Source organism: Chiloscyllium punctatum, chromosome 16 (genome assembly GCF_047496795.1).
Source record: "Chiloscyllium punctatum isolate Juve2018m chromosome 16, sChiPun1.3, whole genome shotgun sequence".
NCBI classification, from domain to species: Eukaryota; Metazoa; Chordata; class Chondrichthyes; order Orectolobiformes; family Hemiscylliidae; genus Chiloscyllium; species Chiloscyllium punctatum.
Window position 1 is genome coordinate 30,428,098 of NC_092754.1, and position 15,955 is coordinate 30,444,052.

A 15,955-nucleotide genomic window follows, 5' to 3' on the forward strand; every position below is an offset into this window, starting at 1 on the left:
ATTTGGTAGTGGAGGCTGTTTGGTCCATTAACGTGTGTGATTGTGGCAATTGAAAAACCAACATCTTTATCATTTGTTAATCTAGCAGTGCAATGTCAAAAAAACATAGGTTTGCATTATAAAATCCTTCATATGATAATGGACATGAACACAATGGGTAGTTATTTGGTTACACGTGAATATAAATTCCATTGCGATAACAGGCACTAAGGAGTTTAGCACCAACCTTTTTTTTTGAGTAACATGCTTTGCAAAGTCAATCTGAGACACTTGACAGATATGACACAATATATACACACTCATCCTTTCATGCACAGATACAGTTTCACATAATGATGTAATTAAGTTTAAAGAGATGGTCTCACAATCAGAGTCACTCATATCCAGAATCATTCTAAAGTGGCCACTTGCCTAGCAATTTTCTTGAGATCAAATGTTTCTGTACCTTTTGCGCATTTATTATTTCATCAAAACATCATCCTGTGGAAACTATCATAAAGCATTCATAGCATTGGCTACACATACAAATCCAGGCAGTTCTTTTCACTTTATGACCCCAACAGTTCATACCCTTTCTCTGCTTTTAATGTCTTTTCCAAACTCATCTATTTGGCTGTTCCATTGGCTATCTTAGTCCATCCCTTATGGTTGGTGTCTGTTTCTATTGACATTTGGAAAATTATCCTACAAACCTTCCAAACAAAATGCATGATCTTGAGAGAATGTTACATTGCTGGCAATAAATATAAATTGCTGATTAGTTGTGGTTACAAGTCATTAAAGGTTGTGATCTTTGTGTTTTGGAACAGGAGCTTCTTGAGCTTTCCCTTAACTGACCACTCCCACTGTTTTATCTTCTCCTGTTAATTTGGAGATTGTGGATGGATAAACGGTGGATGATGTTTCATCTTTGTCTGGACAGACTTTCCTCACCCTTCCTTTCCTATTTCCCAATGTCTTATGTTAAAGGCAAGGTGTAAATGCAAGCTTATTGGTGTACATCACTTTTGGCAGAAGACAAACCGACGACCAGAGCATCTTTTAAACAGATGGAGCTTTAATTCAGGAACACATGAAGCAATGAGACACCTTTTATATGAGAAAACCCTACAGAAAGTGGAACATCCAGAATTTGATAAAGAAAAACATTAAAATAAAAATCTTTTATGATGTGCAGCAGCTGGACGGATATTATCCCCCTCAACTCCTTGATGGTCTTTCACGTCAAGTCCAATATAACTGCTAGGATCATCGCTAAGGCGAGTTTGACACTTTTGTTGCATGCTGATGCACCTGAAATCAGAAGCAGAATTCCTTTTCTTGGTTTATTGCATTATTTGGTGCCTAGGCAGCATGGATAAAATAAATTGACAACCACAGGCAGCTTTAAGAAAGAACATTGTCTGACCTTGCTTTGATTCACTGCTTGCTAACATAACAAAGTCTTGTCTAGTTCAGCTTTCTCCATGAAACTCCAGTGGCCACCATTGGCATTCCACAATAACAAGGGAGAGGATCAGGCATGTGCTGAGGTACCCTTCTTGAATTATTTAAAGGGGGAGAGAGTCCATATTTTGATAATGTTCTCTTGATCGGTGTTTAAGGAGTTGCTTGAGAAAACCTGGTATTTTTCGGGGATATATGCATAATATTGACTGTCCTTTTAAGGCAGTTATAAAGCAGAAATCTACTTGGACTTCTCAACTTCTCCCCCAGCCAGGTGGTATAAATAGGCACAGCGTCAGATTAAATAAATGCTAACTACTATCACTCAGGTCTATTAAAGGAGTCAATCTATGAAAGCAACTTTTCATGGTAAATTCTCGACCAGTCCAGTTTGTACACAAATATTTTAGGTACATCATATCTGAGCCAATTTGGAACAATAACTCGGATTTGCATGTGTGAACTATGGGTTTCGTGGTCCCACTGTACCATTACAGGTGGAGGGGTCACCTGACTGGAGCCAAGGGGGTCAACTTGCTCAACCAAGGTTATTTCTCAGCCAAGAAATAACAGATGCTCCTTCACTGAGTAAAGCATTAACTTTCACTCTGCTATCGCTCTAAGGTTATTGTGCTACAGTCCCCACCATTCAAACTGCTGATAGTTAAATTGGTCAAATAGCGCAAACTATTTTCCATTTCTGTTACTGCCAATTACAAAGTTTCTTGTTTAGCAAGCTGGTTTTTGTTGGCTGTTTGTACATGGCTAAGCATATATTGTAATTCTCAGTGTTGTGGAGCATTCAGTTAGAGACAAGCTGGGCAAGACTGTGAGATTTCAGCCAAAGGCATCAGTCTGAAAGTCTAATTGAGAAGATTGTAGTGCTTTGTCACGTCCCGACAGTGTGAGGATCAGGCAGTGTAATACACAATAATTACTGTGCCACAGAAATACTCAAGAGCACCAGAATTATAGAATGCTGAGATGCAACGCAAATCTAAATTGGCTAGTGTAGACAGCAGGCAAATTGTGTTTGTACCAATGCTCCTGCCATAAGCAGTGGGAACTGTTTATATAAATAGGAATGTCATTGCATCTCCAATGGTAACATGCAGCAACAAACCAGTTGGGATTCATGAATCACCTCTCTCTCTCTCCCCCTCTTAATAATCCTCAAGTTTCTAAATACACTATTGGAGGACAGACTTTGTGTTGCTCCCTGGAATGCCAGTTACCTCTTAATGGTCCCCAGGTTTGGACTTTGGACCAAGCAAGTCTTCATTCCCTAATCTCCAGCTTAGACTCCCTCCTGTCTTTGTCTCTGTACCTTGGCCACAGACAGTTCAGGCTGAATGCACTGATTCTGGGGTTGAATCAGGAGTCTGGTCTATTCCCCATCCACTGCACCAATCATTTGACCTTAGCGCAGCCACTGAAGACACTGACACAGAGATGGATAGGATTAGAAAGTACAGACTCACCATTTTTATCATCAGTGCCTTTAGGAATGTTTGGATTCTCTGCAAGATGAAAATATAAAGTAATGTGAAGAAGATAGGCATATTACTGAACAGGAGAAGTTATTTCAGTCTATAAAGGCCAGGAACATGAATGGCCTAAGGCAGGATTATGTGAACAGTAGATGCCAGTGCTCTGTGATGGTTCACAGAAGGGCTGTGCAGAACTGAAGGACACAGATCTGATCTTTGATTGAACAGAAGTGCATAAAAATCAAAAAATTGTCATCCACATTCAGCAGATAATAGGGAAAGCAAATGGACACTTGTCCTTTAGTTCAAAGGTCACAGAATATAAAAATAGGGAAGTCTTGCTGAAACCATGGAAACCACTAGTCTGATCACAGCTGTTATACTGGAAACAGTTTTGTTTCTATCATCTAAGGAAAGATATATAGCACTGGAGGCAGTCCAGAGAAGCTTCACAAGGCTGATGCTGGGTATAGATGGACAGTCTTATAAGGAGATAATGAGGACGGCAAATGCTGGAGATTAGAGTCGAGAGTGTGGTGCTGGAAAAGCACAGCAGGTCAGGCAGCATCCAAGGAGCAGGAGAGTCAACGTTTCAGGCAAAAAACCCTTAATCAGGAATGAGGGTGGGAACCTCCAGGGTGGAGAGATAAATGGGAGGGGGGTAGGGCTGGGGAGAAGGTAGCTGAGAGTGCAATAGGTGGATGGAGGTGGGGGTAAAGGTGATAGGTCGGAGAGGAGGGTGAAGCGGATAGAGGAGAAGGAAGATGGATAGATGGGACAGGTCATAAGGACGGTGCTGAGCTGGAAGTTTGGAATTGGGATTTCACCAGCTCCCTCATTTCTCTCCTCCCCACCTTATCCCACACTCCCGAGTCTTCTGAGGAGAGCTTGGGCCTATACTCATTGGAGTTTAGAAAAATGGAAGACAACCTTATTAAAACACACATGGTTCTCAGAAAGCTTGATAGGTTAGACACTGAGAGGTTATTTCCTCTTATGGGAGGTTCTAGGACCAGACAGCATAAACTCAGAACAAGGGTTTGCCATTTAACTCTGAGCCCCCTGACCCACAAGCCTCATTCCTGATGAAGGGCTTATGCCGATATGTCGATTCTCCTGCTCCTCGGATGCTGCCTGATCTGCTGTGCTTTTCCAGCACCACACTCTTGACTCTGATCTCCAGCATCTGTAGTCCTCACTTTCTCTAGACTCAAGTGTCTGCATCTTCTCCCATGTCTTATGGTGTTATCTCTGATGAATCAATAATTGGGTGCTATAAGTGGCTCCTATGAATGAGGTAATTATAAGATAATTAGGTTTCTTGCTCTTAATTGCTAGCCAGTGATCTCTGCTGCAAAGTGTCCTTGCAATGCCAACTGAATAGTCTGCCAATTTATGTCCATGCAGCAAGCCACTTGGATCAGGCACTGAATAATTATCAATGCTAATGGCATCCTGGCTGGACTGAGACCACAGTTTCTAGGAGAGCAGGAATGAACATATGTCTGCTACATCTAACTGTAGGTGTTAATAGCTTGAAACTTACCGAAAATGATGAGTCTGGCATGAGTGTCAGTTGATCCCAGCGGGTTCTGGGTGGTGCAACGGTACATGGAGCCATTGAGCTCTGCCGGGACCCTCTCCAACACCAGCTCTTTACCATCAAACTCAATATTTCCATCTAATAGACGTCCCCCCACTCTGGTCCAAGTGAAAAGAGGGTCCGGGAAAACTTCATTCTGTTAAAGGCATAAAGCATGGCAAGTGTCAAGTTGCCCTTAAATTCCTCAAATACAACATTATAAAAACCCACGTTTTCCAAGACATTGGGAGTGTGGATGGAGGGATGTAGTAAGTGAGGTGGAGGAATGGAAACATGGTGGTAGCCATTGCTCAAAGCCAAGTTCCATTACACTGGTTCTGTGGACAGAGCTTCTGCCTCCAAAATGTCTCGCTTTGTGGTGGAGATCTCCGATTTGCAATCAAGTATCCAGCATTGAGAAAATGCTATTGGGTTGAGTAAGTGTTATCTTCATTTTTTTTTATTAAGAATTCTTGAGCTCCCTATTTAACAGCGTCTTGGGACCAACTCCAGAGCCTAGACTGCATCGTTGAAGAGGCAACGATCATGGATGAACTGAAGATGGACCTAAATGAAAGCCTTGCCAGGAGTACTCATTCCCTGAGATTGTCCTTTATCACTGTCCTGGCTAGTGTTTGTAGGATTGGTGGGAGACCATCCTTGTCTGGGTCAGGCAAGGACAAGTTCTGTCTGTGTCTTGTGTTTGGATTCTCTTTTCACCATGTCATTGGGGTAGGGGATTTGCTTGGGTCCTTCACTATCCCTGGAATTACTCCAACTGGTTCCAAACAAGCCAAACTGAAAGCTCTACTTTAAAATGTTCTTCTTCAGGGATCTACAGGTACTGTTATAAAAGCTATAACAACTAACCTCATTCACCGCTCCTACAACTGTGAGTATTCTTCCTCAGTGAGGTCTCAGAGGTCATCATTCCTGGTGATTGAGCATGGGTTATTGTTTGTGTTGGAATGGAATTGCAGCCAATGAAAGGGTCTTTGGAAATCTGAAATAACTGGGCATTTTGGTGAGCAATTGTCTCATTCCCTTTTTTTAATCCAGTTCATTAATTCGGTTTTTCGTGATGTTATTAAATACTCTGCCCGTGTGTAGTTTAGATGCACAAAACAAGAAAGTACCAAGTTGATGTCAGTTAACCAGCTCCCTCTAATTCACTGCCACCTAATACTTTCAATCCTCTTCCACCAAATTTCAGCTGGAATCTTCACTTTAACCTCCTGTTCCTAAAGTTATATTGACATGCTCCTCCCACCGATTGTGCCCACAATCCTCCTCACTGGTACACAATGGCAATTTTGTCCTCTCTCTCATCACTTTATTGGTGGGCAGTCTTCATCCTGTACCTTCACCCTGCAATTCTGACTAGTTATTGTTACCCAACCTCAGGTCAGGCTGGCACTCCGCTTTGCCCGCAATGCTACGTCATTTCCCTTGCCGCATGGTCCTGGGATCCTGGTATTCCCACACCAAAAGCATTATGGGTGCCTCTGCACTGCACAGACTGCTTCGAGAAGGCAGCTCACCATCACCTTCTCAAGGTGAACATGTGATGGCAAAGTAATACTGGTTCAGCCATGATGTCCACATCCCATGAATGAACAAAGGTAACAAAACATCATGAAGCTATGATGGGGTGGATGAGGCAGGTGTTCTTATATTAAAATGAAAATTTGATCTGGTTAAAGGTGACAACTTAAAGTTTGATTCCTTAGACAATGTTTTTTCAGACTTTAATGCCTGTTTTTCTCTGTTCATCAAATCCCTCCAGTGTGGAAACAGGCCCTTTGGCCCAAAAGGTCCACACTGACCCTCCGAAAAGAATCCCAATCCTCTACATTTCTCCCGACCCACACATACCTAAACATTCTGGGCAATTTAGCTTGGCCAACTCACCTGACCTGCACATCTTTGGACAGAGGGAGGAAAGCAGAGCACCTGGAGGAAACCCACACAGACACTGGGAGAATGCGCAAACTCCACATAGACAGTCGCCCGAGGTTGGAATCGAACTCAGGTTCCTGGCGCTATGAGGCAGCAGTGCTAACCATTGAGCCACCATGCCACCCCACTCCAACATTTTTGTTAGCTCAAAAGAAATTTAAATGGCCTTTGATAACTATAGTTTTTATACTCTGCTTTAATGTTTGCACAGCAGCAAGTTAAAGTTTGATCTGGACGTGCAACCTGACAATACTACGGCTAGGATTACATCCATTCCTTCATCACAAAAAGCAACAGGAAGTTAAAGAGAGAGTGATGCCAATTGTTAGTGTTCCCAGAAGATAAATGTGCAAGTGTTCACCGCTCTTTGTAAAACGAGCGTTATCTAAAATATTGTTTCAACCTTGATCTTTCACTATTTCAAATGTGTGTCTCTTTGTTTCGCTGTCTTGAAGTGGTATTCCAAATTTTTCTACTCTATAGCCATATTTCTGTTGCGCGCTTTCAAGGTTCCCTTGGGCAGATTGGCTTTGTGCAGAAGTTATTCTATTTGTGTTGACTTTCGATGCACAGGAATCCATCAGTTTTACTCTGGAGGCTGGGTTCTAGGCTGCCAGCTGGCCACGGTGAGAATGCTGATTGTTTTTTCTGACTGCAGGTCCTTGCTGCTTCCTGGAGAAGGTCCATGCCAGACAGCAGTTGGAAATTAGCCCTGCTTGTTTGGATGGAAAGGACAGCCTGGCTTTTCAGACTGGTGCACATCTAATGCCAGCGACGGTGATGAGAAAATATATACCAGTAACTGCTTACCCCACTCACTCTTTCATTCAAAATGGCAGCTCAAAGAAAAGAGTAGCCATTTTGTCACTGCTCCATCGCATTGCAGCACGAGGCTGTGACACCTGATCATCCTTGGGTCAACTGTAGCCTAGCGACTCTGCACCAAAAGACTTCTCATCCTGTCAACCTCCATCTCCTCTGAGTGTTCTGCCCTCCTGCTCTCCCTTAGTCCCTCCCTCCGTATAAACTCATCACCCCATATTCAGAATCAACCCCTTGGCCTTGCCATTTTTGCATCTCCATTCCCATTGTGTCACTCACAGATAAGGTTATTGCTTCTTATTTTTCACTCTCCAGCCACACCCCCTTCCCTCCCCCAAACCTTTTGTATTCTAAGTCAGCCCCCTTCCAAATTCACTTTAAGTGCGACTTTCATATTCCAAATGTCTCGTCCCATTCATGATGTGTCTGCAGCTACTGATGTCCTCAAACCGTCCTTTGATATTGTCATTAAAGCCATTATTCTCTCTGACTCTGGCGTATCCTCAAACACCTGGGTTGCGCCCTCTTCATCCCTCCCTTAAGATAAAGGACATAGACATGAACAACTGATTTAGCTATTCATGGTTAGATCTATCCATGAATGTCTATCCGATCCCATTCTCAGCTGTTAGAACACTCAATGAACCCTGGAATGCAAGATAACCTCTGGCTCCTTTATTCTGTCTTCTTGTAATCCTCTCCCCTGTTTTCTGCACCATGACTTGCAACAAGTAGGAGGATCTCATGCAACTCATAATGAAGACCATTCAATCAGCTACTCTTGTTACTTCCTTCCTTTCTCCTCCCAACCCTTAATCCACTGGCCCACACTTCCGCTAAAGACTCCTTCCCACCCTAGATCTGAACTTACTTCTTCTTCTAGCATGTCCCCTATGTTCCCTTATGCCTCACTGTGTTCATCTTACCCATGTGACACTTCCTACTCTCTCAGTCATCTCCCTGTTGGACTGCCGATGACCCAATTTCCCCCAGCTCTCACGTTGGCTGATATTGTAAATAATTATTTCAATTTAGCTTCTCCCTTAGATCTACCATCGCCAGCTTGATGTTCCAAAAAAAACCCTTGATCCTTACATCCTTGCTCACCACCATCCCAACTACAACCTCATTCCAAAGTCTTTGAACACAGGAAGGAACATGGAAGCGGGGCAGGCTATTCAGCCCCTGGAACCTGCTCCCCTACCCTAAATCATGTTTGGTCGTACCAAATATAATTTTTCTAAGCATGTCCTACGTCTCTCAATGTTATTCACAATTGGAAATCTACCAATCTCTATTTTTATATATTGATGTGTATTTAATGAGGTTCCACTACCCTCTGTGATGGAGAATTCCAATGATACACTACATTGAGTGATGAAATTACTCTTCATCTCGATCCTAAATGGCTTGTTCCTTATTCTCAGACTTTGTCCCTGGTTCAAGATCTTCACTCCAGGGAGCGTCATCCTTTCCAGATCTATCCTGTGCACCAGTGTAAGCATTTTGCAGGTTTCATTGCGATCTCCTCTCATTCTCCTAAACTTCAGTGAGGAGAATTACAAATGTTTAGCCTTTGCTCATTCAACAATGCCTCCAAACTTGGAATCATCCTCTGAACTGTCTCCAATGAAATAATCTCTTTTTCTCAATAATATAGATTTAGATTCCTCAGTCTCTCCTGTTAGCACACAGTCTTGCCATCCCAGATATCGGACTGGCGAAGCTCTGCTGCATTCCCTCTCTGGAAAGACTATCCATGTTGTTGCTTCCAATTGTGCACTAACCATTCCCAGAAATCCATGTTCAAATTGTTTCAGTCAGGTTTCTGTCCTTGCCAATGCTGTAAAACAGCTTGTGACAAAACTCCAGGTAACCTCCAATGCGATGGTGATAAAGGTAAACATTTCCCTCTCATCATTCTTGACATGCCTACAGGCAATGTTGCCCAAACTGGCACCCTCCAGTGGCCTGGTTCTATTATCTAACTAATTGTAACATTGGCCTCTTGCAGTACAATGGTAGTGTCCATACCTCTGATCCAGCAGTTGTGGGTTCAATCCTACCAGCTCCAAAGGCCATTAAAAACTCTAAACAACTTGATTAGAAAATATCTAAAATGGAGGATTAACGGGCATTTGTGGTGCAATGGTAGTGCCCCTACTCTGGACTAGAAGATCCAGGATCAAGACCCCCAACTCCAGAGTTGTGTTATAACACATTTGAACAGGTACTTAAATAGGAGAATCAATGGCATAATAATGCTATTAACCAAAAGGATGCCGGTACAAACCACTTGCAGTGATGCAAGTGTTTCCTGGCAGTCAGAGGCAGTGGTATCTTGGTGAACATAGCTGTTCTTCCAAGCAGTTAACCTGGGCTTGATTGCTGGCCATTGCAGCTAATCCATTTCCAAAACATACCAAATTTGAAACCCCAAAGGCTTGAATCTGATGAGCCATGTGAGATTTTATAGCCTCTTGAGGCGCAATAGGAGTATCCCTCACCTCTGGACCAGGAGTCTAGGTTCAAGTTGACAGGTTTGTCACAGCATGTTTAAGCAGTTGATCAGAAATAATTAGAAATGATCATTGGGACTCTTGCTAAGGTTTATTTGAAGAGGAAATAGATGGAATTTTTACTAGTAATGGTGCAGTGATTGTAATGAGGTCAGCTAGGGGGACCTCAAAGAATATGAGTTCCCTGATTTGGGCTGTTAATCTGTTCCAATCAGGGAGCCCTGGCTGACAGATATAAACAGGCATGTCAGAGGTTCTGTTCACTCTGAGAGCTGGCCTGAAGGAGCTGGATCAGTACTATGCATATGTAAATACAGGGTGACTTGGTGATAGGATACCGGCCACCGTGGAGTTATTTCAAATGGGTTGAAGGGTTGTGGGGAGCAGGCTGGTAAGTGGAATGGAGGCCGAGATGAAATCAGCCATGATCACATTGTGTGGTAGAACAGGCTCGAGGGGCTGAATTGCCTACTCCTGCTCCTAGTTCTTCTTAAAAGCATATAAAGGAGAATTGTTTGAAACCATACAATTTCGAAGAAGAGTCACAGGACACAAAACATTATTCTGCTTCTCTTTCCACAGATGCCATTGGACCTTTTGAGATTCTCCAGTAAGCTCTGCTCCATCCCAAACAACCACTTCTTCAGTAACACAGACGGTACTTGGTGATTAGTGGTGAGCACCATTGTTAAAATACAACAAGCTAACAAGGGGGAAACAATCCATTGGACAAAGGAGAAATTCTTCTCCAGAAGACAAGTGAGTTTATTACTTTAAATACTTTAAGAATACTCAGTCAATCAGCAGCAGCAAGGAATTGGACAATCAGCAGAACTTGTGGAAGGAACAGTCAATTAGAAACAGCACTGGAGGCCAAAATCTTTACTATAGACCTTGTCAGGAATACAGGAGAAGCAGTGTGAGGAAGTAAGAGCTTAATTAGTTACCTAGTTACTAGGCAGTTACAGAGTCCTTAGAGAGGAAGGGTCTGTAGGGCCAGTCGATTCATGGTTCATCTCAGTATGCCATGAGTGAAGTAGAAAATTTATGTTGAGCAAAGGGGAAAATCCTTTAACCTTTCACATTGTTATCACAGCACTAAGCACTCCCCATAAAGAACAGCTACAGTTTGCTTTATGTAAGGCCCAGAGATTTAATTGAGGCAGCAGCAGTGGGTACTTTGTGAGGTAAATTTTGTGTTACAAGGGGGCAACTGAAAAGATAAAGGAGGTACAGTCGAGCAGAAGAAAATAGTCCGAAGACATAAGACTGTGATAAGGATGGGCGTTAAACAAGTTAAACCGTGACTTTAGCAGGAAGTTTTATTAAAACTACAGCAATGAAGCTGCATTTGGAAATTTATGGAGGGTTCATCCAGCACGTTTAGGCAGTGAGAAGCCTTAATGAATGTACAAAAAAAGCTTCACCTTGACACTATTTGAAGAGGTGTGGGCATGTTCTCCAGAGTGTCCTAGCCACTAATTATGAACAAGTATCACTTAAAGAGATTGTCTGATCACTACCCCATTGCGGTTCTTTATGGAGTCTTGCTGCAGACTGAATGACTGTAGTGTTCCCTATGTTATGTCTACAGATTTATCCATCCTAAATGTTGCCACTAAAGAGCAACCTAAACCTGAAACACTATTTATGCAGGTAACCCTGTCTTGAGCCTTGAATCATCTTGTGTGTATGAGTAGGTTAGGGTGTGTGGGTACAGGGGGATTCAGAGATTGTTAACCAACCATATTCAAGACTGGCCATTCATTTAAAATAGTCCATGCAGACAATAAGTCAGAACATTGCATTACTTGCCTTTCAGAGAGGATTAGGAACCAAATCTACTCACTGAAGAACAAAATTACCTTAACCTTCTGGAGATACATGGCCCTCTGAGGTACATATTCCCCACTTCCAAATGTTACTTGCAGCAGTATTGTAAAATAAATGGAATTGTAAAATGTGGCACACATCTTTGTGAATTGAAGATCTGTCATTTAATACTTGCGATAAAATTAGATCATTTCACTTGAGCAGGATTCCGTGTCTATGTTGTATAAACTAATCTGACATGAGTGTTCCCTTTCACCTAGCGTAAATTATTTAACTTTGTTCACTGTTATTAAACACTCAAAATAAAGATGGGGAGAGCTAATGACTTCAGGAGAGTGCAGTTTTCTCTGCAGCTGCCTTTCTAATTTAACTTGAAATTTACTTAAAAATAATTTCCACACGATATGAATAACACAATCAAACCGAGTTTTCAAATGCTAAGAGTTTGGCGCGGTGTGCGAGTTGAATTTATATTTAATGCTCTCTCCCCCACCTTCTTTCCTATTCAAATATTTTATGACTTTGTAGAATGGAAATGTTTTCCTACTGTCTGCAACTTGAAGGAGTAATCATCTGCAGAACTGTGATAATTATACTGCTGGGTGTCAGGATGTTAACTGAATTGAATACAATGAGAATATTTCTATCTTGTCAGAACCTGGCATGATATGAAAAGCTCCACCAGGCTACTTTTGTTCTTCCTATCGTAAAGCCCAGTTCTCATGTGCTTTACAATTAAATCCTTTTATTGCTACTTCATTTCCCGAAAGGGCTGTCTCATTCAATAGCAAAGCTCTGAAACCATCATCAGTGACTACCCCACCCTAGCACAGTTGCTCCTCAGAGAACCTTTCTGAGCTTGCGAGCTTTTATTAAATGGCCAAATCTTGTGTGATCTACAGTACCATGCCCAGAGCCAGTACAGATGAGGAACGTCATGGAGGATTGAAGTATTTATCTACATAAGTGCAGATTGGCTAGTCAATCATGTAGAAGATATCACAGTCTGACCAATCCTGTCTTCATCATAAGTCCACTTTTATGTGGGGATGAGTTTATTCGCTCCTCTGTAATACAGAACTGGAGCCAACTACAGAACCTGAATGAAATTAGTTGACTTACTGCAGACTTGGACCCAAAATATTCCAATCTATGGCTTTACAATACTCTGAAGCAGTATAATATCTGACTGATTTTTGACTTGATTTATTACTGTCACCTGTACCCAGGTACTTGAGTCACTAATTTAATAATTGATTACTTAATTAATTAAAATACTTTGTTAGCTCGCGATTGGAGGGTTACTTACAGTCATCTCTCAGAAAAACACCATTAGTTATTCCTGTTGGCCCTGCATAAAGGAGGTGAAAACAATTGCTTCAGTAGTAGCACTGTCAGCACTGAGTCTGAGATTGGGGTTCAAACAGCACTCCAAGACATTGCTGAGGTCACTTTTGGAGTACTGTGCATAATTCTTTTTGTCCTGCTATAGGAAGGATATTATTAAATTGGAAAGGGTGCAGAAAATTATTAACAAGTAAGTTACTGGGACTGGAGGATTTGTGTTATAAGGAGACGCTGGGTAGGCTGGGACTTCCTTTCACTTGAGCATAGGAGGTGAGGGGTGACTTTGTAGCGGTCTCTAAAATCATGAGGGGTATGGATAAGGTGAACAGTAAAGGTTCAAAACCAGAGGCATAAGTTGAGAGGATTAAAGGTTTAAAAGGGACCTGAGGGGCAACATTTTACACAGAGGGTGGTGCGTACATGGAATGAGCTGCCAGAAGAAGTGGTAGATGCAGACATAATTACAACATTTAAAAGGCACCTGGATGGGTACATGGATAAGAAAAGCTGAGAGGGATATGGGCCAAATGCCGGCAAATAGGACTAGTTCAGTTTAGGCAAACTGGTTGGCATGGATGGGTTGGGCCAAAGGGTCTGTTTCCGTGCTGTGTGACTCTATGACTCCAGGGACTGAGGAGATAATCCACACTGAGAATCCCTCATCAGAGGGAGTGCTGCATTGTCGATGAGATGTTAAATCAAGGCTGTGTCACTCAGCCTGTTTGGGCGATTGTAAGCAATCGCACTATTTGAAGAAGAGCTGGCAGATTGCCTCAGAGATCTGGTTAACACTGCTTCCTCAACCAGCTCCAAGTTAATTGGTAGTACCTGGTTCAGAAGGCTCTTTATGACATTGGTACATTGATGTCTCAATGAGTTGCAGGGAGGTGTTGCTGTAGTGCTAATGTCACTGGATAGAAGTCCAGAATTGCAGATTAATGTTCTGGCGACATGGATTTGAATCCCACCATGGCAGATGGTGAACTGTGAATTCAACAAAAATCTGGAATAAAATGATGGTCTAATGGCAGCCATTGTCAATCGTTTCAAAATAAAAACCCATCTCGCTTACTAATGTCCTGTAGGGTAGGAAATGTGGGTCGCCTTGTCAAGTTTGCTTTATATCCAAGTTGAGACCCACAGCAAAGTGGTTGACTCTTAACTGCCATCTGGGCAAGTAGGGATGGACAATAAATGCTGCTGCGCCAGTGACGCCCACATCACCTGAATGAACTAAAAATATTCATTCCACAGAAAATGGCGTGGGCTCTTTGTACAAGGATTGTCAACAAGAAGAGACACACTAAATGAAGCAGCAGGTGAGAGAGAGTTTCTTCTGATGTAGCATGGGAGGCATTCATATTGGAAGTGCAGAGGAGGAAAGAAATGCTGTCTTGAATCTTACGGGCAGTAGCAATACCGAATGTAATGTCTCGGTGTGCAATGTTCGCCCAACCCAACACATTTCTTCTGATTGCCATCTTTCAGCTGTCAAAGAAATGTGGAGTGCAGTGTACCCTCAGGAGCTTTGATGGAGTGGAATAAACTCAGGGGAACTTTTTAATGCCGTCTTTTTATGGCACTAACTGCCATAAAAATGGATGAGTGAATGGAAGAGCAGGTGAATGAGGTAATGAGCTGAGTGAGTGAGTGAGGTTGCTCGGTGAGTGGATGGGTGAGGTGGGTAGGTAGGCATATGGGTGAGGTGATTGGAGAGTATTTGGATCTGATCAGCAGATGGTTGGTGAGTTCCTGGTTTGGCAGCTCGCTGGGTTGTTGAGAGAAAGCTGTGTCATCAGTGGAGGAATTCAGGGAATTGAAGGGTTAGGGTGGTTGGTGGGAGATTGAAGGGGCAGGGATACAGTCAGTTGTGGAGTTACCTGGGTGATTCACTGGATTTTAACCTAATGCACTTCACCTACACATCCCTGAACACTATGGGCAATTCACTTAACACCACGTGGGCTGCACGGTGGCTCAGTGGTTAGCACTGCTGTCTCACAGTGCCAAGGACCCGGGTTCGATTCCAGCCTCAGAAGACTGTCTGTGTGGAGTTTGCACATTCTCCCCACGTCTATGTGGGTTTCCTCCGGGTGCTCTGGTTTCCTCCCACAGTCCAAGGATGTGCAAGTTAGGTAAATACCCATAGTGTTCAGGGATGTGTGGGAGGGGTGCATTAGTCAGGGTAAATGTAGAGTAATAGGGTAGGGGAATGGGTCTGGGTGGGTTACTCTTTGGAGGATCGGTGTGGACTTGTTGAATCAAATGGCTTGTTTCCACACTGTAGGGATTCTACGATTAACCTGGCTAATATTTCTCAGTTAATTATCCAGGTAAGTCCCCAGATCTCTTCTAAATCTGTAACATTCTAAATCTGGAGCCATTCACGGAAGGACTTGGTGACCAATGGGATTACCCATCCACCTTCTGTGCAATTCTCAAATACTTTCATGCATGAGGACTTCCACAGAGTTCTGATGTGTGTCTTCAGTCATCTGTCTGGTCTCTGACCATCCAGAAACTGGAAGATCTGGCCTGATGTTTCTGTAGGAGGCCTTTAAGGTAATTACGGGGAAGCGAATGTGAACAGGTCATGAAGGAGAAGAATCTCCCGGAGTGTGGCCCTGAGGACCTGGAAGCAGAGCCATAAGCAATGTACTGACTTAGTGCAGGGGTTCAAGGTCAGTGAAAAGATCTGCCCATCACCACCACCATCACACACCGTTCAATGCACCACAGCCCATCAGAGTTGGGATTCATGTGTGTACCAATGCTGCTAGCCTGGTATTCACCTTGTATTGCTTCTACATACATTTTCAGCTACTGCAAGCACATCACCCAAACATACTGCACTGAAAACACTGGCAACATTCCATATATCCTGCAGGAAAAGGCAGATCAAAACAGAGGAGAGCAGAATTGTCAGGGTCAGGCACATCTGTGGAGATGGTCCTTGT

At 42.8% G+C, this 15,955-nt stretch overlaps 1 protein-coding gene across 1 annotated transcript in view; it reads right to left on the reverse strand.

Moving 5' to 3' along the window:
• Positions 1-1,039: 1,039 nt before the first annotated feature.
• Positions 1,040-15,955, reverse strand: part of LOC140487127 (immunoglobulin superfamily member 21-like) — a 374,679-nt gene continuing 359,763 nt past the window's right edge. Inside the window, exons 8-10 of the mRNA XM_072586665.1 lie at positions 4,483-4,675; positions 2,928-2,966; positions 1,040-1,293 (exon numbers count right to left, since the gene is read on the reverse strand). Of these exons, the coding sequence (XP_072442766.1) occupies positions 1,220-1,293; positions 2,928-2,966; positions 4,483-4,675 (306 nt within the window). The 3' untranslated portion in view covers positions 1,040-1,219. The remainder of the gene's footprint in view (positions 1,294-2,927; positions 2,967-4,482; positions 4,676-15,955) is intronic.